The sequence below is a fragment of the Acipenser ruthenus genome, chromosome 5 (genome assembly GCF_902713425.1).
Source record: "Acipenser ruthenus chromosome 5, fAciRut3.2 maternal haplotype, whole genome shotgun sequence".
NCBI lineage: Eukaryota > Metazoa > Chordata > Actinopteri > Acipenseriformes > Acipenseridae > Acipenser > Acipenser ruthenus.
Genome location: NC_081193.1, coordinates 32,248,477 through 32,269,371, shown reverse-complemented (window position 1 = coordinate 32,269,371; position 20,895 = coordinate 32,248,477). Strand labels below are relative to the sequence as shown.

Below are 20,895 nucleotides of genomic sequence, written 5' to 3'. Positions count from 1 at the left end.
AGTCACTGGCACAGTGCAAGCAGGTTTAATACAAATGTGTCACTCATAGTGCTGCACACAGACATCAAAGATGAAACCTATACAGTGACACATAGCTGTGGTCATAGGAATTTCACAAGTGCCTTGGGGCAGAATATAACAGTGTGCCACGTTGTTTACGGACATGTGAGAAAAGTTATCTGATCCTCTAATTTATTAAATAAAATCCCATGTTGAAACAGGCATTTAGATCCAGTTTTGAAACCGTGTTTCTGTTTTTAGAGGACTGTCTGGCGCCCCCTGCTGCTGGCCCTTGCAAAGGTATCTTTCCTCGCTGGTTCTTTGATGCTTCCACAGGATCATGCAAGCACTTCATCTATGGTGGCTGCAAAGGCAATGGAAACAACTTCCTGCAGGAAACAGACTGCATCAATGGGTGTATGAAGAAACAAGGTTGAGAAGTATTTTTGTTTTCTGTGTATTTCCTTGTGGGTCATATAAGTTACAAGGGTTGGCCAAACAAAAATGCTAACACATGCTGTATAGGCTGTCCCTCAAAAGTCTCATTACTGTGTTATGCTGATGGCATCTCTCACATTTGTTCTGCATATGTTGCATCTACATTGAAAGTCAGTTTCAGTCACAACGGGCACGACAGCAGACTTTGACAGAGGTTGGATAATAGGGGCTTGGTTATTATTTATTATTATTTATTTCTTAGCAGACGCCCTTATCCAGGACGACTTACAATTGTTACAAGATATCACATTATACATTATTTCACATTATACAGATATCACATTATACAGATATCACATTATTTTTACATACAATTACCCATTTATACAGTTGGGTTTTTACTGGAGCAATCTAGGTAATGTACCTTGCTCAAGGGTATAACAGCAGTGTCCCCCACTGGGGATTGAACCCACAACCCTCTGGTCAAGAGTCCAGAGCCCTAACCACTACTCCACACTGCTTGGTTGGTTGGCAGGGAAATTCCCCTGTTAAATATTTCTGTTAAGTAGTAGCTAAGAGTCAGCAAAACATCTTATGATGGTTTATTTTGCTATTTACATAGTGAGGGTTTGGCTGCTGGTAGGATTATAAACCAGAGAAAACAAACTACATCCCCTACATATATATCCATCATTGTGTACTTAAGGGGCAGTACTTTCAAATGGTATATGGAGATACTCTTTTGTTAGGCTGCCACCTTTAAACACATGTAAATGCTTTTGTTTAGTTTACTACCAATGAACGTTTAGAAAATCCATAAACTATAAACTAACATTAAGCAGCTGGCAAGTCTGTATACTTTTCCCCCAATATAGTTCTGTATTTGCAATTGCATACTGACTCAATGGCATTCTGGTTCCTTATTAAACAACGTAGCTTTTTCTCACAAAGACTGGCTGTGGGTGTATTCTTTTTTTACATACTTGTGTGCCGGCAATGGTATGCAAGTTCCTGTTAAGAAACAACAGAGTCCACAATGCACCTGACCGGACTCAACTTCCTGCCAAATGAAGACTCACAGGCTTACCTGGAGGTGCATACATTGATTTGCTGTATCTGTAGATTTTCAGAATGTTTGATAAAAATGAAACTTAACATCATGCTTTTATGTTAATTAGCCATGAGGCTTTCCTGTTTTTACTCCAAGACAAAACCCAGAAAAACATGTGTACAAATAACTTTTCCTAACGTATCTAATTTATTCATACTCCTTAATAGACAAGTGAATTATATATACTGCTTAGTGAAATAATGTTTAATGCCCGATTGAAAGGTACTGGGTATTTTATTTTTATTTTATTAGTTTAATATACCAGCTTTTTTTTTTCTTGAAAAGCCCCGGCCATTGTTTAAATGGTGTCATTTAGTTAATCGCAGGGATAATTAACACGTTTACTAAAAAATGTAAATGCGGCAGCCTTAGAATCTTCTTTGACTTTGTAGACCCTTAAAATGGGAACAACATATAGGGGTAAATTAGGTACTTGGGTGTTCGCCTCAAAAATGCATTCAGCACAACTGGCAACGCACGAAAAAGCGGACTGGGAAATGCCAGCAGCAATTGCAACTGTTTAAAACATGCTTCCAAAAGTTCTTAACAAATTGATGCAATTGTAAGTGTCGCAATTGCCATCAGTTTTCGTACATCTCATTATAATATTTAACCCTCATTTGCACTATATCTTATAATTTTGTTTTTTTTGTGCCAATAACGTTTTTTTTTCTCCATGTCATTACTATCTTGTTTATTCATGAGTGACGCAAACATGGGTCATGTTTATGTAAGCGCTGTTAATAACCCTAATACACTATACTGGCTTCTATTTTTGTAATTCTTAGACAAAGAGTCAACACAGAATACCATTGATCTTTCCTCCAGCATAAACAGTGAGCCTGGTAAGTTCTGTCAAATCTGTCAAAAATGAAAAACAAATACATACCCCTTGTTTAAAAAATAAAAAAAATAAAAAACACAAAAATAGGAGCAGTGGCAAACATTGTTGCAGCAGCAAAGGTCATTCAAAATTATCTAGACAGCATTCAGAACTGGGCAGACACATGGCAAATTACATTTAATAGAGAAAAGTGTAATGCTAGTTCATGCTTTATACCATTACAACAGTTGTATTTCCCTTTACCTTGCTCAAACGTTGGGCCTCGGACATTTTCCAAGTAGGCAACCAGTCAGGACTGTTTGTTTCTTAGACAAGCGCATGTTATTACTTATCTTCTTTTCCTGTTCTTTTTAAAGCTGGTGCTCCCCAAGAGGAAGATTCAGTGGATAAAGGCGAAAGTGTTGACACTTTGTTAAAGGCAGACCAAGCTGGAGATGGACACCCAGTCCCAGAGTCAGGTGAGACAAGATTTGGATACTGTATATTGCTATGTGAGCTGAATTTACATTTTAAATCATGGTGGCTGGGACTACACTGGGTTCAAGAAAGTTCTCGGTTTGCTTGCCTTGCTTTACAGAAAGTTAGTTCCTGCAGTGGCTTCCAGGTCAAAGCATCTTACTGGCTGGAGAGCATGTCTGTCATTAGGGGGAAGCAGCTTGTTGGTTACCGACAGAAAAGTCGGCCTTGAAGGGGTGGGGACAATGTTACTCTCCAGGTGAAGTGATCAAGGAAGTGCGAGATAATCTGTAAGCATATCTTGCAAACTGAGATTTCCTGAACCTAGTGTAGTACCAGTTACCATGTTTTATAATGAAAATACTGTACATGCTTTTTCCCCACTAAACTGCACTAAGAACTACAGTGTATAGTGAATGGATGTGCATAGCTGGGAATATTTATGGAATTATTTTGTTAGCTTCCTCATTCTCAACCTGTGTTGTGACATATTTATAGATCAAACCAAAATAAATCTAAGCCATAAGATTGAAATAAGTTATTAACCTAAACAGAAGAGTTAACTTAAATATACGTACAACATACAATGTACAACATCACTAGCCTTCTATGTATGGTTTTAGATGCATATGGTAATTGAATGTCTATTAATGTGCTTTGTATATTAGAACCAGTTTGCTAGTGGAGAAATGAATCTTATCCGAAGAAGACAGAATCTAAAATGTGTTTATTTACTATTCTGTGTTCGGTGACTGACACTGCAGAATGTCCGATGGGACACAGTTGGTGTTGTTTATTCGCTCTGTTTTCCCCTGAAGGCGTGTCTAAGAGTTGTTTCTCGGAATATCATTTCACCAGGTGCTGTACTGCCTCTTGCTCTGGGCCTGGCCATTACCGCCCTGCTCCTGCTGATGGTCGCCTGCCGCTTACGCCTTGTGAGACAGAAGCTGAAGAAAGCACGACCTATAACATCGGAGGAGTCCGACTACCTTATCAACGGCATGTACTTGTAGCTGCAAACACGGTGGTTCCAGAATTGGAAGGACCCAAAACAACTGTGTTTAGCTTCAGCCATCAATATGTATATACTATACAGCAGAGTGGGTATATCCTTCTGTTTGAGGCTTAGTGAAAATGGGAAGAAGGACCCAGAATTAAAATTCTCACAGCCAATATTGTGTATCCCCAGTTTTGTTTTTCATAAAATAAAAATGGAGCACTACAAAAAAACATCAGTTTAAACCCTTGACTATTTTTAACATTTCTCCATAAACAATAAAATCTCACATGCAAAGCCACCTGCATCTTGTGTACCGCCTTTTGTACCGATTCATGAGAGAATGCATAAGTTACAGTCGTTTGAAAGGGAGCAGTGTGCAGTGGAGGTGTAGGAAATAATTCCAGAGGTATATGGATTAAACACTACTGTACATTGCATCGGGGGCTCTGTGTCGTGTCATTTACAGATCCACTGCGTAATGACGGTGACCGCTTTGCATTGTATTAGTCAGCCAGGACTGTTATTATGATTTGAGAATCTAACCCTATTGGTTTACCTAGTTGTAGCCAACAACCAGCATTGTCAATGTTGTTTAGACTAAAGCCAAGGAAAATATATAAGAATACCCTAGTGTTAAATGGAGCGCTAAACATAGTTTTACAATTGCAATGACATTTTCTTAAAATTTAAATTTATTTAAAACAGCCTTAATCTAATGTCAGTGCCTTTAGGTGCATTTTTTTAAAACTACAGCTTTAAATAATGAAAAAATGAAATTTAAATAAACTATTGAAGTAGATGTTTATTAAGGCACCTTATATCTGTATTTTAATAGGTCAGAAACCAACTGCTGTCCTACCTGTTGCCATGGCCCCTGTTGAGATTTCCAGAATGGGTTAGTTGTGTATTGTTAATGTTGTGGTTATTTAGAAACATTTGTGCTATCCTGGTGAATCAGTCCATGTGTAATATTATTTGTAGCATTATAATTACTGTTTTTACTCATTACTGGTTATTTAGCAGCTGTTGAACTAGTCTCACTGGCTCACTCTATAACTTGAGTGGGTGGACAATGGCATAAGTAAGCTTTCTAGTGCTCTATGCAAAGCCTTTGCTTGTGTTTATGGCCTTTGCAAAGCAAGGGGGCTCAACATCAGGGTATTGCAAAAATCGGAAATGCTGACGACTTGCATCCACAGTTTGCTGTTAATAGGCCTGTATTACAGTCAGCACTCACATATCCAAGCCATAAAATGTTGATTTCAGTCACAGTTAAACAAGTGTGACGCATATCTGATTATTTCATTTCGGTCCGTTCCAACCCTTGTCCGTTTTTCAGGGAACACAAAAAAGATACAATGTCAAAAATACATAGCTGAAATGACTGGGTTTTAAAATAAGTAGGTTTCCATTTAGATGTACTGTAGTTGGTTTTGTTGGTACAGTACTATATTTTCAACAGAAGTATTTTAATTCAGAACGATATGATTCTGAAAATATCACTTGCCAAAAGAGACGACACATGTACTGTAATACAGTACATACAAATCCGTTGCATATTGTGGCAGTATTTGCCTCCCTGGCGCATCAGCACACACAACAGCTGCAATGCTGGCTCCAGGGATCAACCACAGTGCGGCCTCCCTAGCGCATCAGCATGACAACCGTCTGGACTGAGCTGAATAGGGTACTTCTTTGGGGTCTTCAAGTGGGCACCTTCCATCCTTGGTGTTTCGTTGAATAGCCCACGACACCTTAAGAGGGCTTGACAGTGATTCTGGCATCCTAGCATCACCCCCCTCCGTCCCCCACTCAGCTAAGCCCAGCTTACTTACCTTCCTTTCCATCAACATTGCTTTCTTTCTACTGTGCTTGAGATCCCCAACCAGAATTTTTTCGTCTCAACCAGAGCCAGATGCTGCTCCTCTCTGCTGTTTCAGATAAGTCGCAACTCTTGACCACTGAATCCGATGTCTTTGAGAAACCAGGTTGTGGAGTGTGCCACAAATCCTTGACAACCCACCTCCACTGGGTAAACCTGGACTCTCCATCCTCGCTGTTCCGCTTCAGCAGCTAGTTGAGCGTACCAAAGTATCTTCCCTTCATATGCTTCATCCACAGCATCCTCCCATGGTACTTTTATCTCTACCAGGTGAACAAGGCATGCTGATCCAGACCACAAGACAATATCAGGGAGAAGGTTAGTGGTGGCAGTCTCAGGTGGGAAAATAAGCCATTGTCCAACATCTGCCAGCATTTTCCAGTTTCTAGCAGCTTCCAGTTGTCCTAGACGAGTTTTGGTTTTAATACCTTTTCTTGGTGGTTTCTCCCCTGGACGAAGGAATTTTGTTCTTCGTGTGTCATATATTGCTGGAACTGGTGGCAAACTGTTGGTCATGCTGCAATTGTCTTCCAATGCTAAGGCCAAACGTTGCAGCACCTGGTCATGACGCCAAGTAAACCGTCCTTGGCTAAGACCTACCTTACAGCCTGTCAAAATGTGCCTTAAATGTAGCTGTCGATTAACACAAAGGGTAGGATCCTCTCCTACCCATAGATTAAGGTTCTGTGGTGATGGGAGAACATCATATGTTGACCTGATGAGGAAACTGATCCTGCTCTGTTCCACTGTCCATAGATCTCGCCAGCCGATCTTGCATTGTTCCACACTCTCCCTGCTTGGCCTGGGAAACTGCCTTTACGCACCTCATCCTCTCCTCCTGCTTTTGCTTGAGCTGGGGCTGCTTTGTGCCGTGTTGGAGGAGCTGACTTGAGACCAAGGCCTCCTCATCCATGCTGTATTTGTCCCATGATATCACTGATCCAAAGGGCAGCCTTTGCATCTTCCACAGCTTCCTTTGTCACCCACTTTCTTTGTTTTCAACACAGGTGCTGCCTCCCTCACACATTCATCATGTGACTCTACCAATGTAATTTCCAGTTGAACCTTGGCACACTTAAACGCCTCGGTTAGAGCTGAGACTGGCAGCTGCAGTATCCCTTTACCATATAGTCCCACTCTGCTGAGGTAGCGTGGAACTCCTAACCATTTCCTGACATATGAACTGATTAACGCTTCCAGCTTCTCTACTCTTGTCAAGGAAACCTCATACACAGTGAGTGGCCAAATAAGTCTTGGCAGTAGACCAAACTGAAAGCACCAGAATTTAAGTTTGCCTGGTAAAGCGCTGCTGTCTATGCTGTTCAACCCTTGCACTGCTTGTTGTCTCACTTCTCCCACATGAACTGTGTCTTTTAGGTCCCCATCATACCATCTCCCAAGACTTTTCACAGGCTTCTCTGACACTGTTGGTATTACCTCACTCGTAATGTAGAACCTCTTATCCACTACTTTACCTTTAATTATAGAGATGCTCCTTGACTTAGTGGGCTTGAATTGAATTTGTGTCCATTCAATGTTATTGATTAGTTTGCCCAATAACCAATTAGTGCAGGCTACTGTTGTCATGTCATCCATCTATGCTCTAATTGGTAGCAGTCGTATTCCAGAAGTCAGGCATTCTCCCACTACCTATTTTGACGCCCTAATAATTATTTCCATTGCCATGGTAAAAGCGAGTGAAGAAATGGTGCATCCTGCCATTATTCCAATTTCTAGACATTGCCATGTAGTGGTAAATTCTGAAGTTGAAAAACAAAATTGCAAATCTCCGAAGTAGGCTTTCACTAAGTTTGTTATTGTCCTCGGGACACTGAAAAAAGAAAATGCTGCCCAAAGAAGCTTGTGATACTGGACCGTATGCATTAGCTAATTCCAGGAATGTCACATGGAGCTCCTTCCTCTCCTTTTTCACTGTTTAAATTTGCTGTCAGATCACACTGATGAAGCATCCTGGGAAACCTGGAATACCAGCTTTCTGTACTGAAGAGTCAATGAAGAAGTTATTCAATAGGTAAGCTGACAATCTGAGCAACAATGCTGAAGAAAATCTTGCCTTCCACATTTAACAGGGAAATAGCGCGAAACTGACCGATACTCATAGAATCTTTTTCTTTGGGTATAAAGACTCCACCTGCTCGGCACCATGCTCTTGGGTTATGCTACTTTCATCAATTTCCACAGGATTCGTAGAACAACAGGGGCACTCTTGTAAACTCTGTACGGAACTCCATTAAGCACAGGAAATGATGACGCCCTTGCCTTTTTCACAGCTTGCTCTCCTTCTTTCCACTTAAGTGTGCAGTCCTCCATTTGGTATTCTGGTGGATTGATAGGTGGGATGTCTAAAGGAATCGACATAGGCTCCTGCCTTTTTGAATCTGTGTGTGTTTCCTCAAGATATCTCTCCAGCTCAGACTTAGTTACTTTTAGTGTGCCATTTTTCTCCCTGGTGAATAACTTCTTTGCAAATTTGAATGGGTCTTCATAAAAGTTAGCTCTCGCACACTCCTTCTTTTTGCAGCGTTTCTGTAGGCACTCAGCTCTGTGCAATGTTGTAAGCTTATCTTTTACGTCCCTTTGTAACAGATTTGTTCTGCTTGCCTCCATTGCTTCCTCAGCTGCCTCCTTTCTCTAAGCGCTCAATCTCCTGCTACCATCTAGACTTTACAGGAATAGCTTGTACTTTCTTTGTTCTTTTTTCAACAACAAACCTCTTGCTTCCATATGCGTAGATGGTATCCCCAAATTTATCCAGCTTCTTTTCGAGTGTTCCACCTAACCCGTTGAGTTTTTTTCTTACGCTGGTTCATGTAACCAGGTTCACAAGGATCATTAGGTTCATCACTAGTTGTGTTTATGCAAGTCCTCCTCTCATCTATGAAAGGGGTGCTGATATCCTGAGAACTGGTTTGCTTCCTGTCGCTGGATTTCATTCAACTGACTTGACTGACTTCATAAAAAGTACTGATCAATGCATGGCCCTTGTCCCTTCTCCCTCAAGCATTTCATTCTCCCTTGATGAATCTTCAAACCCCTAACCATTGTCACTTTGCTCCAGCCACAGCCACAAATCTGGAGCTCCATGTCTTTGCTAACTGCAGATCTTGTGCTAATCCTTTGCAAAGTACTCTCCGTTCTCATATCCGTTTCCTTTCCTAAGTCGTTAACCATGTTGTCAAACCTTGAGTCATCTTCCGCCCCCACTCTCGCAGACTCTAGGGGTATTTTTCTCTTTAATTTCTTAGAGGCCTTGGGCGGGTGTGTGACTAGGATGGCTGTTGGTGACGTCAGGCCAGGAAATTAATGGAGATCAACAAAAGACTGGGGTAATGAAAGCGCTGATGCTCAAGATTTATTAATATATAAAAGATTGAACAAAATACAGAACAGTTTGCAAAAGAAAACAGCGCGTTGGCCAAAACAGACAAAACACAAAATAAACCGAGCACTCGCTCACATCCAGAGCCACTAGGATTGGATATTTAGCACCTGGGACCCAGAAACTAGAGCACTGCATAAATAATTGCATCGAAGTTTCACCCCCCCCACTTTGTCAAATAATGTTATTTTCAGAATTGTGATTGAAATGATGATTGGCCACCTCTGATCTGTATGCTCATATATATATATATATATATATATATATATATATATATATATATATATATATATACACACACCATTTTTCCAGTTTTTATTGAAATTTACACAGTTTAATGTCTCAATGTACTCTGAAATTAAAGCATAGAACAAATAAACAATTGGAGATAAAAAAAGAAATCATGGAATCGTTTTGTTTAACAAAATTTAATCTAAATTTTTGACTCATCAAAGTAGCCACCTTTTGCAGATATAACAGCCGAACACACTCGTGGCATTCTTTCTACAATGGAAATCAAATATTGTTCGGAAAGTTCTTCCCAACACTGTTGCAGAAGTTCCCACAAATGTGTTGCACTTGTAGGTTGCTTTGCTTTCACCCTTCTGTCCAGTTCATCCCAAACCAGCTCGATGGGGTTTAAGTCTGGAGACTGTGCTGGCCATTTCATGATTTGAAGCCTACCGTCTTGTTCTTTTCTTCTAAGGTAGTTCTGACATAGCCTGGAGGTATGTTTTGGGTCATTATCTTGCTGTAGGATGAACCCCTGACCAACTAGGCGTATACCAGAGGGTATTGCATAGCGCTGCAAAATGCTGTGGTAGCAGTTTTGGTTCAGGGTGCCACTCACTCTGTGCAAGTCGCCGACTCTGGATCCAGCAAAAGAGCCCCAGACCATCACGCTTCCTCCTCCATGTTTGACAGTTGTTGTCACACACCGAGGAACCATCCTTTCGCCTACTCGACGGCGTACAAAAACCCTGCGTGATGAACCGAAGATTTCAAATTTTGATTCATCGGTCCATAAGACCTTCCAGTCTTCAGTAGTCCAATGGCGGTGCTTCATGGCCCAGGCAAGCCTCTTTTTCTTATTTTGCCATCTTAGCAATGGCTTTCTTACTGCCACTCGACTTGTCAAACCTGCAGCTCGAAGTCTTCTCTTCACAGTTGAAACTGAGACTTGCTTACTTCGACCAGTGTTAAACTGTGCTTGAAGCTGTTGTCCTGTGAGCCGCCTATCACGCAAGCTGTTGACTGTCAGAAACTTGTCTTCTGATTATGTTGTGGCTTTGGGTCTGCTAGACCTCTTCCTGTCAGAGTTTACTTCAGTTTCCAAGTGCCTTTTGATGGTGTAGGAAACTGTACTCACTGACACCTTGGCTTTCTTTGCAATTTCTCTAAAGGAAAGACCTACACTTTTAAGGGTTATAATGGTCTGTCTGTCTTCCTTTGTTAATTGCCTTTTTCTCGCCATTATGAGAGCAGTATACTACTTCCTGCAGTACAATACTGTCCAAATAATGCTTAAGAGGGTATAGTAACACAGTCTGTTCCAACACTGCTTTTATACAGACAGAGGGTTTGTAAGTAATCAACAAAAGTTGGGACACCTGTAGGAATTGTTAGCATCAACTTTTAAGGCTTAATTTACTTCCATTGCTGCAGAACAGCTGTAAGTTGTTAACCCATTACTTGTTCCCTGAAAAAGGCCTTTTTGTATAACTCTTTTTGTATAAACTTTTTCAGTTTTTGGTAACCTAAACTTTTTTTTTAACCTCTGGCAGTTTACCGCTTACCTTTGTACCATTTCAGGTTATTCACTGGACTTGAACTGCTTAAATTTCAATAAAAACTGGAAAAATGGGGGTGTTCTAAAACTTTTGACCGGTAGTATATATATATATATATATATATATATATATATATATATAATCTATATATAACCTGAATTCAAGTGAGCTTTCAGATACAGTTGGTAGTTCATGTGACAAAACATGGTAGACTGTGCTACTGTTGATTAATTTGTACTTGCAATAACCACCCTTTTACACAACTTCCTGTTTAAGCCAAGAAAAAGATGATGGTACAGACTTTAAAGATAATGAGGTATCCGTGTTCTGGGATTTCCTGCTGCATTTATAGAAAAAAAACTGTATTCTGTCGTTATTCTAGAAACCTGCCCAAATAAAAAATGATAAATGTTTTACATTCTTACACTTCAGTTCTAATACAAAATGAGAAATACTTGCTACTCTGGCAGTTACTTCACACATCTCATAAGGGATAAGTTTTTTCTCATGCCTTATGGTTGCTTTAGGCATGACAAAGGCCTGTCTGTACATACCGAAGAGAATTATTATCACCTCCTCGCAATAAGAATGGTGGATTATCATAAACACAATTCTGCTGCAAATTCTATTTTCGAAAGATGAACCGATAAAAAAAATATATATACATACACTTTATACCGGAAAGTAACATTAAGAAAGTCTTCTACTTCCACAGAGGCTGCTTAAGCATTCAAATTTCTTGAAAACTATAATAAAAAGCAATAGCCATACACCATTTGCTTTGCTTTCAAATTTATTTGGCAAAGCAGCACAGCATTAAACTGCCAGTAACTGAAACACAGCATGTTACACTGTAGTAATGTACATCATAGTTGGCAGCCAATTTAATACAGCAAAAAAAAAAAGAAAACTGTGACTTACCCATAATGCACTGTATAAATAAAATTATGTCCAATCTGTACAGGAGATATTATTACAGTCAACTATAGCAACATTCTTACTGTCTGGTACTGCATTTTAACCAAACAGCAAAACATCAGTTACAGAAAGAGTAAAATATCAGCTGTTTTATGTTGCGTGTTGCTCTCCGTGACAAAAGCTTGAAAGAAATGCAGTAAAAGTTTCTTACTAGCGTTGAGCAGAGCAATAGAGATGACTGCATACAGAAATCTTATTATGCATGTAGTGTCATACATTAGCAATATATAATAAAGGCTTTACACATTCACTGCACCAAAACAGCAGTTATGAAATATGTGCTTGTCCAAATCAACTTAAATGGAAATCGATAAATGAGACATAATTATTATTATTATTATTATTTTAGCCACAACTCAAAAAAAAAGCCTGCACCTGAAAAAACAAAATTCAGGTTGCAAAAAAAAAAAAAAAAGTCCAAAACAAGTTGCAATGCTGTCATTTTTAGTTGTTTAGATCTGAAGAAATCCACTCCGACTTAATCCTATAAAGCAAGACAAGGACATGCTGATGGTGCTTCACAGTTCATCCCTGCAAGAAGAAAGATTAAAGGTATGTCAGAGTGAGCCTCACAGATTACTCTGTAATATCAAAGTCACTGTTGCCATGCAGAAACAAGCATTAAAAGCACAGCATCAATAAAGTTGCCTTCATAGAGCATTCAAGAAAATCAATTGCAAGAACATTTAACTTATTCAACAATGCAGACCTCTATATAGAATAATGGGCTTCAGTGAGTTACAGGAAAATAATTTCATCCAGGGTTTCTGTGACATCATAAATTACGAGACTGAAGGTCAAGCAAGTTATAAACTGTCACAGAAACCCGAGATGAAATTTAGTTTGACAGATTGATGTTTGTTTTTTTCAGTGAGCGATTTGTCACAGAAGGCGCTATATAAGTAATAAAGATTGATTGATTGATTTGTAATGTTATAATGTTTAAAACCACTCAGAAGTCCACATTTTTCAAGAATGAATAATTTTAGTAAATATCAAAACATTATTTTCTCCCTAACAAGCATATGATGCACAGTTTAGTTTAGTTTCCTGAGCCTTTATTTTTTTTTTAAATGACTACATTTGTGGGGTACCTCCTAACCACCCCCCCCCCCCCACAACAACAAAATGTTAAACTCAAAAGTGCAGCCCATTGCCATGGTATGGAGTGGCAAAAAACGATAACAAGCAGCAAATGCAGCTCTTGTAATCCATTATCTGCTCCAATCCACACCATTTCTCTCTGCAAAAGAAGAAAAATTGTATATTAAGTTACTTCCACCTGGACCACTGCTTGTCTTTGTCTGTCAAAGGCACATAGATCACCCCCATGAGAGGCTTCATTTTGGTGCTGCCATCTTCCAGCTTATCGTACTGTTCTAGCATCTGGTTTCCACCTGCTGGGCCCACCGGGAGGATCAACCTGCCACCAGGCTTCAACTGGTCTAGGAGCTGAGGCAGAGAGAGCAGTTTTGAAATACAGCACCTCCTGGTAACAGCTAGCCTGCTTTATAATAATAATAATAATAATAATAATAATAATAATAATAATTTAGAAACATTTCTGAAATCATACAATTACAGAAAAAAGAATACAAAAAGTATCATAATAAAATATGAAAATATCTATTAGAAAAGGGATTATATGACTATTAATCATAGTTTGCAATATCATCAATACAGTAGTGAAAATTGATGCACCGTTAATATCTATACCATCAAAGAAACAAAACGTACTGCTTGCGGCACGGTTGGTGCTGCAGCACCGACATGAATCGCATCATAGGGAGCTTCCTCTGTGTTTCCCATTCGGCCATCACCCACTGAAAAAAACAAACATCAATCTGTCAAACTAAACACAGTTTGAAATGCCACCAATTCCACCACTAGTTAAACTGTGGATCAATTGCCTATAAAGGAGACGACAACTTCTCCAATTCAATTAAATTCATATTTAATGTTTTGGTGAAATGTATTCTTACATAAGGAAGTTTATTCTCGACATACTAAATACAGTTCCCTGTGCTGCATTTCCTGCTTAGCAGCATCTTAGTTATATTGTATACCCAGAGTAATTCTCAATGGAGAATAGCATTCAAGCCAGCCAACTAGAACAACAAAATGTATTAAAGATATACCATATCTCTATATTTCAACACCATTATTGATGTTGTTGCCTCGGACCAACCTATTTTGACCTAAAGTCTATCCAATCATATCAGTAATAACCCAGTTGTTGACAAAAATCCCTCATCAATAAAGGCTACTTGCATTGACAATATTATACATGAATGTTCTACTAGACAAATTGTTTAAAAAAAACACTTACCAATCAGTGTTACCCTTCCTGATGTTATCAAACTGGGGTCATCTTTCTTAACATTATTTATTGAATCATCAACCAGTTCTTTGATATGATCAATTCCTATGACTTTTCCTTCAGGGCCAACCTGTAAACCAGAACACACTGTACTGTATGACTCTAAATTGCTGCTTTCTTTTCTATGCAGCACTTGCATTGCGAAACATTTACTCCTACACTCCAGTGTGCAATACTTCCAGAAATTCCACTAAATCTATCCACACAAACTGTTGCAAGATGAGTGACTATTGCAGTGACAGGCTGTTGTTACTCCTGACTCAGATCTGTGTAGGTCTCAATCATCTGACATGCCTTTGTAAGAAACAACGTGTTCATTTAACTGCATTTGAATTTAAATGTTTAAAGGATCTGTATTGTGGGAGTGTCAAGAGAGATACTCCACCGGTTAATAATGGACTGTGTAATACAGCCCAAACACACTTTGCAACCTATGAGAATGCACTACTGCGTATGGAGAGAATACATATGGGCTACGGGTGTTGTATGATTTTACATCCTATTACTAAAAGGCAGTTGGGTGGAAATGTGTTAATATCGTCTTACCATCCGTGCAAAGCAAACGGAGAGGATTCCACTTCCAGATCCAACATCCAGTGCCTTAGCCCCTTCATATAACTGATCGTGAAGAAGCTCCAAAGCATATGCATGCTAGAGAATACACAGAAACAGCCCTGTAAATGATCTACTGTTCATCTCTTCAAATCGTCTACAAGTAGAAGAAGTGGTGTAGACAATGTACTGAAAAACATATTTAACTTATTTCTGCCACGTTAAAATCCGCTGTATTAAAAACCTGATAATTCCACCTTTGGTGTTCAAGATAACCAAGCTTATGCTACAGTGCACATTATTCCTTAATGTAGCAAAACCTTAGTAAATCTGACCTTAAACCTCCTTACATGTACTAGTTAGAGATGCAATATATATTAAATCCTGTTTTTGCTGGAACAAGCCACTTCTATACTTTTGATTACAATAAAATCCACTGCAGAAAGTGGATTTTTTATTTATTTTTTTTACATTTGATTTGCTATTTTACAAAAATTCTGAGTGGATCTGGCTCCACTCAGAATGACTGCAAAACACCATAAAATAGCAAGTGAAATGTTACAAAGAAATTAATTACATTTTAATCTACTTACTCTTTAAAAACACATACATTTCTACTAACTATAACACGTCATTACCTCTTTAAATAGTTTTAAACATAGCCCATGTATGGCTGTTTTCACAGACCCTTTAAGAGTTCTGACCATGGACAGTCGAATGATACCTGATAAATGGGGTATTTTCAACTAAGAGACTGTGGTGAATACACTAAAATGCATTAACAAAAGCCATACTACATTTTGCCTCTGTTTAGTGTCTGCATTTAAACGTACCATATGTGGAGCACTGATAGTTGCCTGGTAACCTGTAAAACAAAACAGACAACTGATTTTGCATGGAGCACAAATATACCAAATACACTGTAAGACATTCTTTCAATCAATTCTAACCATTTTTTATTTTATTTTTTTAAATTAAGGATGAGTCTGTAACCGAATATTGTGGCACCTCAAATCAGTATGACTATTTCCACAGCACTGATCAAGACTAAAGTTTTGTGGGGCTCCCGAGTGGCGCATCCAGTAAAAGCACTTGCGTAGAGTGCCGGATGCGCTCTATAGTCTGGACGTCGCGAGTTCAAGTCCAGGTTATTCCTTTGCCGACCGAGAACGGGAGCTCCCAGGATGAGGCCCTCAATTGGCCGAGCGTCGCCTGGGGTGGGGGAAGGGTTAGGTCGGCCAGGGCGTCATCGGCTCACCGCGCACCAGCGACCCCTGTAGTCTGGCCGGGCACCTGCAGGCTTGCCTGTAAGCTGCCCGAGAGCTGCGTTTTCCCTTACGACGCTGTAGCTCTTGGGTGGCTGCGTGGGGAGTCCGCAGTGTGAAAAAAAGCGGTCGGCTGACAGCACACGCTTCGGAGGACAGTGTGTGTTCATCTTCGCCCTCCCGAGTCAGCGCAGGGGTGGTAGCAGTGAGCTGAGCATAATAAAATAATTGGCCATTCCAAATTGGGAGAAAATAATAAAAATAATTGGCAAGGACTAAATTTATATTAAAAAAATAAAATTAAAAAAAAGACTAAACTTTTGTAGTTATGGTGATATATATATATATTTTTGCTTTCTATTTTCCTTGATGGTATAGCATCCTGCAATCAACTGGTACTGTGGTAATAACCATATAAATTCTTTGCAATTTCAGTACCCTAGATAGCCAGTTTTACAGCTAGAAAGATAGAAAATGAGGAAACCTTAAAAAAATTAAATATATATTTCTTAGCAGATGCACTTAACAATATATAATTGTTCCATTTTAACAGTTCTTAGCTACAGTGGTGAGGATAATAATTATGTTAAAAAAAAAAGGTTAGACACAGACCATACATTAGAAGTTAATGATAAATAAACAAATAATAGAAGTCTATAAAGGTGCCAAGGTTTTTGATCTCAGGCCAGCCACAGATTAAACTTGGTTTCTGCTTGCTTTAATGTCAAACAGTTACACAACTAGGTTCAGGCAGGGAAGATTACATACAGTGCCATGAAAAATGTATATGCCCCGTCAGATTTTCTGCATTTTTGCACATTTTTCACATTATATTTGGTCAAATTATTTTGTGGGTTATAGTAGTATATAGAGGGAGTCTGAGAGAAAAAATGACACCAAAGTATGGTGCTTCTTTCATTTGTTTGGTGCGCAAAGTAATCAAACATGCAATCTTCAAGTGTGATAAAGTTATTGCCCCCCCCCCCAGTTAACTCAACCCAATTAAAGGGATAATTAGGGTCAGCTGTTTGAGTACTTTGGTTAAAAACCAGGCCTGGTTTGGGCCAGCCCTGCCCAATATAAATCTGACTAACTTTTGCCCTTACCATCAGAGTGAAGTTGTCAGCACACAGATTCTAGAGGCACAGCATGCCACGAACAAAAGAAATTCTTGAAGACCTCTGGAAAAAACTGTTGATGCCTATCAGTCTGGAAAGGGTTATAAAGTCATTTCTAAGGCTCTGGGGCTCCACCGAACCACAGTCAGAGCCATATTGTCCAAATGGAGAAAGTTTGGGACAGTAGTGAATCTTCCCAGGAGTGGCCGTCCTGCCAAAATCTCTCCAAGAGCAAGGCGTAAAATCGTCCAGGAAGTCACAAAGAACCCTAGAACAACATCCAGGGATCTGCAGGCCTCTCTCGCCTCGGCTAAGGTCAGTGTTTATGACTCCACCATCAGAAAGACACTGAGCAAAAATGGGATTCATGGCAGCGTAGCAAGGCGGAAACCATTGCTCACTAATAAGAACATGAATGCTCGTCTCAAGTTTGCCAAAAAGAACCTGGATGATCCTCAAGAGTTCTGGAACAATGTTCTATGGACAGATGAGTCAAAAGTGGAACTTTCTGGCTGACATGGGTACCGTTATGTCTGGCGAAAACCAAACACTGCATTCCACAGTAAGAACCTCATACCAACGGTCAAGCATGGTGCTGGTAGTGTCATGGTTTGGGGATGCTTTGCTGCATCAGGACCTGGATGCCTTGCCATCATTGAAGGAACCATGAATTCTGCTCTGTATCAGAGAATTCTACAGGAGAATGTCAGGCCATCCGTCCATTAGCTGAAGCTGAAGCGCAGCTGGGTCATGCAGCAAGACAAGGATCCGAAACACACAAGCAAGTCTACATCAGAATGGTTGAAGAACAAGAAATTTAAAATTTTGGAATGGGCTAATCAAAGTCCAGACCTAAACCCCATTGAGATGTTGTGGCAGGACCTGAAATGAGCAGTTCATGCTCGAAAACCCACAAATGTCACTGAGTTGAAGCAGTTCTGCATGGAGGAGTGGGCCAAAATTCCTCCACAGCGCTGTGAGAGGCTAATCAACAGGAAGCGTTTGGTTGCAGTTATTGCTGCTAAAGGTGATGTAACCAGTTATTGAGTCTAAGGGGGCGATTACTTTTTCACACGGGGGCATTGGATGTTGCATAACTTTCTTTAATAAATAAATGAAATATGTAGCACATTTTGTGTTATTTGTTCACTCAGGGTCCCTTTTATCTAATATTAGGTTTTGGTTGAACATCTGATAACATGCAGTGTCAAAGATATGCAAAAATGCAGAAAATCAGACAGGGGGCAAATACTTTTTCACGGCACTGTACATGCATATTCTTACTTACCTATTGACTGAGGGGAATCCATGTATGGGTTACATTTCGCAAAGTATGCACGGTCTGTGGCCAGCATGACTTCATAAACCTTATCCGATTTAATAATCCCATTTCCTGAAAAAAAAAAAAAGACAAAAAGAAAATTCATGACTATATTACTGTACAGTGGCAATAAAGCATACCATATCCCTTCGAATTTAAGACGCACTTTTTAAACACATTTCTTATCAAAAATGACCTGCGTCTTAAATTCGAGTATAGTGATGCATGTATTAAAATCACTAACAAAAGACGTGACTGCCCAAGTACACAAACAGCAACGTGACTGACTGCCTGAGAAAAGACAAACAAAAGCGTCCCCGTCCGATCTCGAAAGGCAGACATTTTCAAAGAAGCGTCATTATATTCCGGAGTAATTCGAAGACAAGCTTTTACAAATTCACCGTTCCATTATTAGGCTCAGTTCTAACAAACAGTACCAGCTTGGACAGATCGGAAATGCTGATCAGACCCCCGTATTTTTCAACATGCCAAACAATACCACAGTTCATAAAAAGGGAAAAAAAACAGGTGTGAGTAATCACGACTGGAAATGAGAAGCTAAAATTGGCTTAATAATTAAAGTGTGACATACATACAGGCACCTCTACTACAACCTCAGAGATTCTTACCCCACAGGTCATATTGTTTGCTAGCAGAGTAATCTGCTCCATTGAGCTGTATATTCCAAATCCTGTTATCCTGCGATAACAGGACCCGGTCCACAATTGATAAAAATCTTGCAAAGACATCACAACTAATATAACTCTATGAAGTCTGGGTGAATATGACACAGTGTCAGAGGTGTACAAAAATTCTAAAAAGCACAAAGGATTAGCAGCCAAAGCTGGCATGGAGAATCAAGGATGCATTACATGCTTCTTACTTTATATAGAGAACATGCTGATCTCTGATGCACTTTTAAGTCTTCCAGCCAAAACACTGAAGACTTAAAAGTGCAGAGGTTCAAGGGGTAGTTAATGTGATGCAGCAAATGCTTTCCAACAAAACTCATCATTTTGTCTGTTCCCAGACAGCTTGTATTGGTTTGCAGCTAACAGAAACAAACATTTTCCAGTAGTTTATTAATTTAATCAAATCAATTAAAATGGCTAACTTAGTGCGGGTGGCATTGTTTGAAGAGTCACGGTGCTGAGTGAGTATCTGTGTGCACTGCAAGATCTGCTGGTCACATGACAAATGTTGGGCTTGTGTTTTGGAACGCTGTTCTGCTTACTGTATGCGTCAGAAAATTAAACTGCTGTTTCTGCTGTTTGCAAGAGTCGCTTTTGTATTGACATTGTATTGCAGTGTTAAAAAACATTTCTGTCATAACAAAATACATAATCGTCTCATCATTTAAAGATGTAGCTAAGCTTCTAAAACTAATATTCTTACTTTAGTTTCAGTACCCTTTTTAGTTATTGTTTCTAGTTAATACAGCAAATCCAGTGTGCACCTACTATAGTACTTAGAATAAAGAGTGTACAATTAAAAATGTAATTAAACCAGCTCCTAAATATCAATATTAGTATATGTTTGGAAATAAACAATTACAAATTGAACAAATACATGTCTGCAGCACATGTTTAACACAAAACGATGTCATTATTCCAACTGCAAAAAAAGTTCGTAAATCTATGGAAAAGGGACAACAACCAGATCAAATAGCGTGAATCAGTCACTAGACACAGTTGCCCCTACTGTCTGACATGGCTCTATATGAGCTGAGCTGCCACTGCCAGACTGGGGCCGATTACTTTTGCAAACTCTGTTCCTCGGAAAAAAAATGATGTCTTCTTCAACAGTTACCTCTGACAACCTGCGGGCGTTTCCAACACAGACCCATCACGCCGTTTTCAAAATACCGCTACATTATAGTACGACACAATGTTTATTTTATTGCGTCATAATCCTGGCATACGGCACAGATAGAGCAGTCATACAGCAGACAATACTTTGAAATTAATGCAAGAAAATAAACACTAGTTAGTGCTGTTTTGAGAGCAGACACGCCCTCTCAGTCCGAGTACGAAACGTGAGCTTTATTTCTTCTAAGTTGTAAGGTGGTGAGCAATAAAAACATGGCACTAAACCTACATATTCTGAGTGCATTTGCCTCCCAGATATATGTTAAAGCTGTGTTACTCCCTTGTTTCGTTCGGATTCCCCCCTCTGTGGTAAACTTACTGCGGAGGTTGTTGACGAGCTCAGCATGGCTAGCTCCTCCTGATTTCCAGGCCATCGTTAAACAGACTGCAGATTAGGCAGAGAGCGGCTGTCAGCGCCGCGCCTGCGCAAACCGTCTTGCCCACAACACTAACCTTCCGTGCCGTAGGGCCTACGTCACTCGATTGACACAA

At 39.6% G+C, this 20,895-nt stretch overlaps 2 protein-coding genes across 3 annotated transcripts in view; one reads left to right on the top strand and one right to left on the bottom strand.

Moving 5' to 3' along the window:
• LOC117402893 (low-density lipoprotein receptor-related protein 11-like) overlaps positions 1 to 4,160 on the top strand; it is an 11,592-nt gene extending 7,432 nt beyond the window's left edge. Inside the window, exons 6-9 of the mRNA XM_034004496.3 lie at positions 262 to 432; positions 2,338 to 2,394; positions 2,750 to 2,851; positions 3,708 to 4,160. Of these exons, the coding sequence (XP_033860387.3) occupies positions 262 to 432; positions 2,338 to 2,394; positions 2,750 to 2,851; positions 3,708 to 3,862 (485 nt within the window). The 3' untranslated portion in view covers positions 3,863 to 4,160. The remainder of the gene's footprint in view (positions 1 to 261; positions 433 to 2,337; positions 2,395 to 2,749; positions 2,852 to 3,707) is intronic.
• A 6,900-nt stretch (positions 4,161 to 11,060) lies between these two features.
• LOC117402517 (protein-L-isoaspartate(D-aspartate) O-methyltransferase) lies at positions 11,061 to 20,876 on the bottom strand. 2 transcript variants are annotated; one of them, XM_034003739.3, is made up of 8 exons: positions 20,723 to 20,792; positions 18,503 to 18,607; positions 15,665 to 15,696; positions 14,826 to 14,930; positions 14,229 to 14,349; positions 13,637 to 13,722; positions 13,176 to 13,351; positions 11,061 to 12,430 (listed from the first exon to the last, which is right to left on the bottom strand). In XM_034003739.3, exons 1-8 carry the CDS (start codon positions 20,775 to 20,777, stop codon positions 12,418 to 12,420), a joined length of 693 nt encoding a protein of 230 aa, XP_033859630.1. In that variant the 5' UTR covers positions 20,778 to 20,792; the 3' UTR covers positions 11,061 to 12,417. The 2 variants fall into 2 exon arrangements, with proteins under 2 accessions (XP_033859630.1, XP_033859629.1); XM_034003738.3 differs by having other exon boundaries at positions 11,067 to 12,430; positions 13,182 to 13,351; positions 20,723 to 20,876.
• Between the last annotated feature and the right edge of the window lie 19 nt (positions 20,877 to 20,895).

Bases quoted from the DNA above. Each gene is read 5' to 3' on its own strand.
- LOC117402517 (XM_034003739.3), bottom strand. From the start codon at position 20,777: ATGGCCTGGAAATCAGGAGGAGCTAGCCATGCTGAGCTCGTCAACAAC. The intron at 14,350-14,825 runs GTAAGACGATAT...TCTGGTTTACAG, and splicing joins CCGTTTGCTTTGCACGGATG to GTTGGCCCTGAAGGAAAAGT. The intron at 13,352-13,636 runs GTACGTTTTGTT...TCTCTGCCTCAG, and splicing joins CACCAACCGTGCCGCAAGCA to CTCCTAGACCAGTTGAAGCC.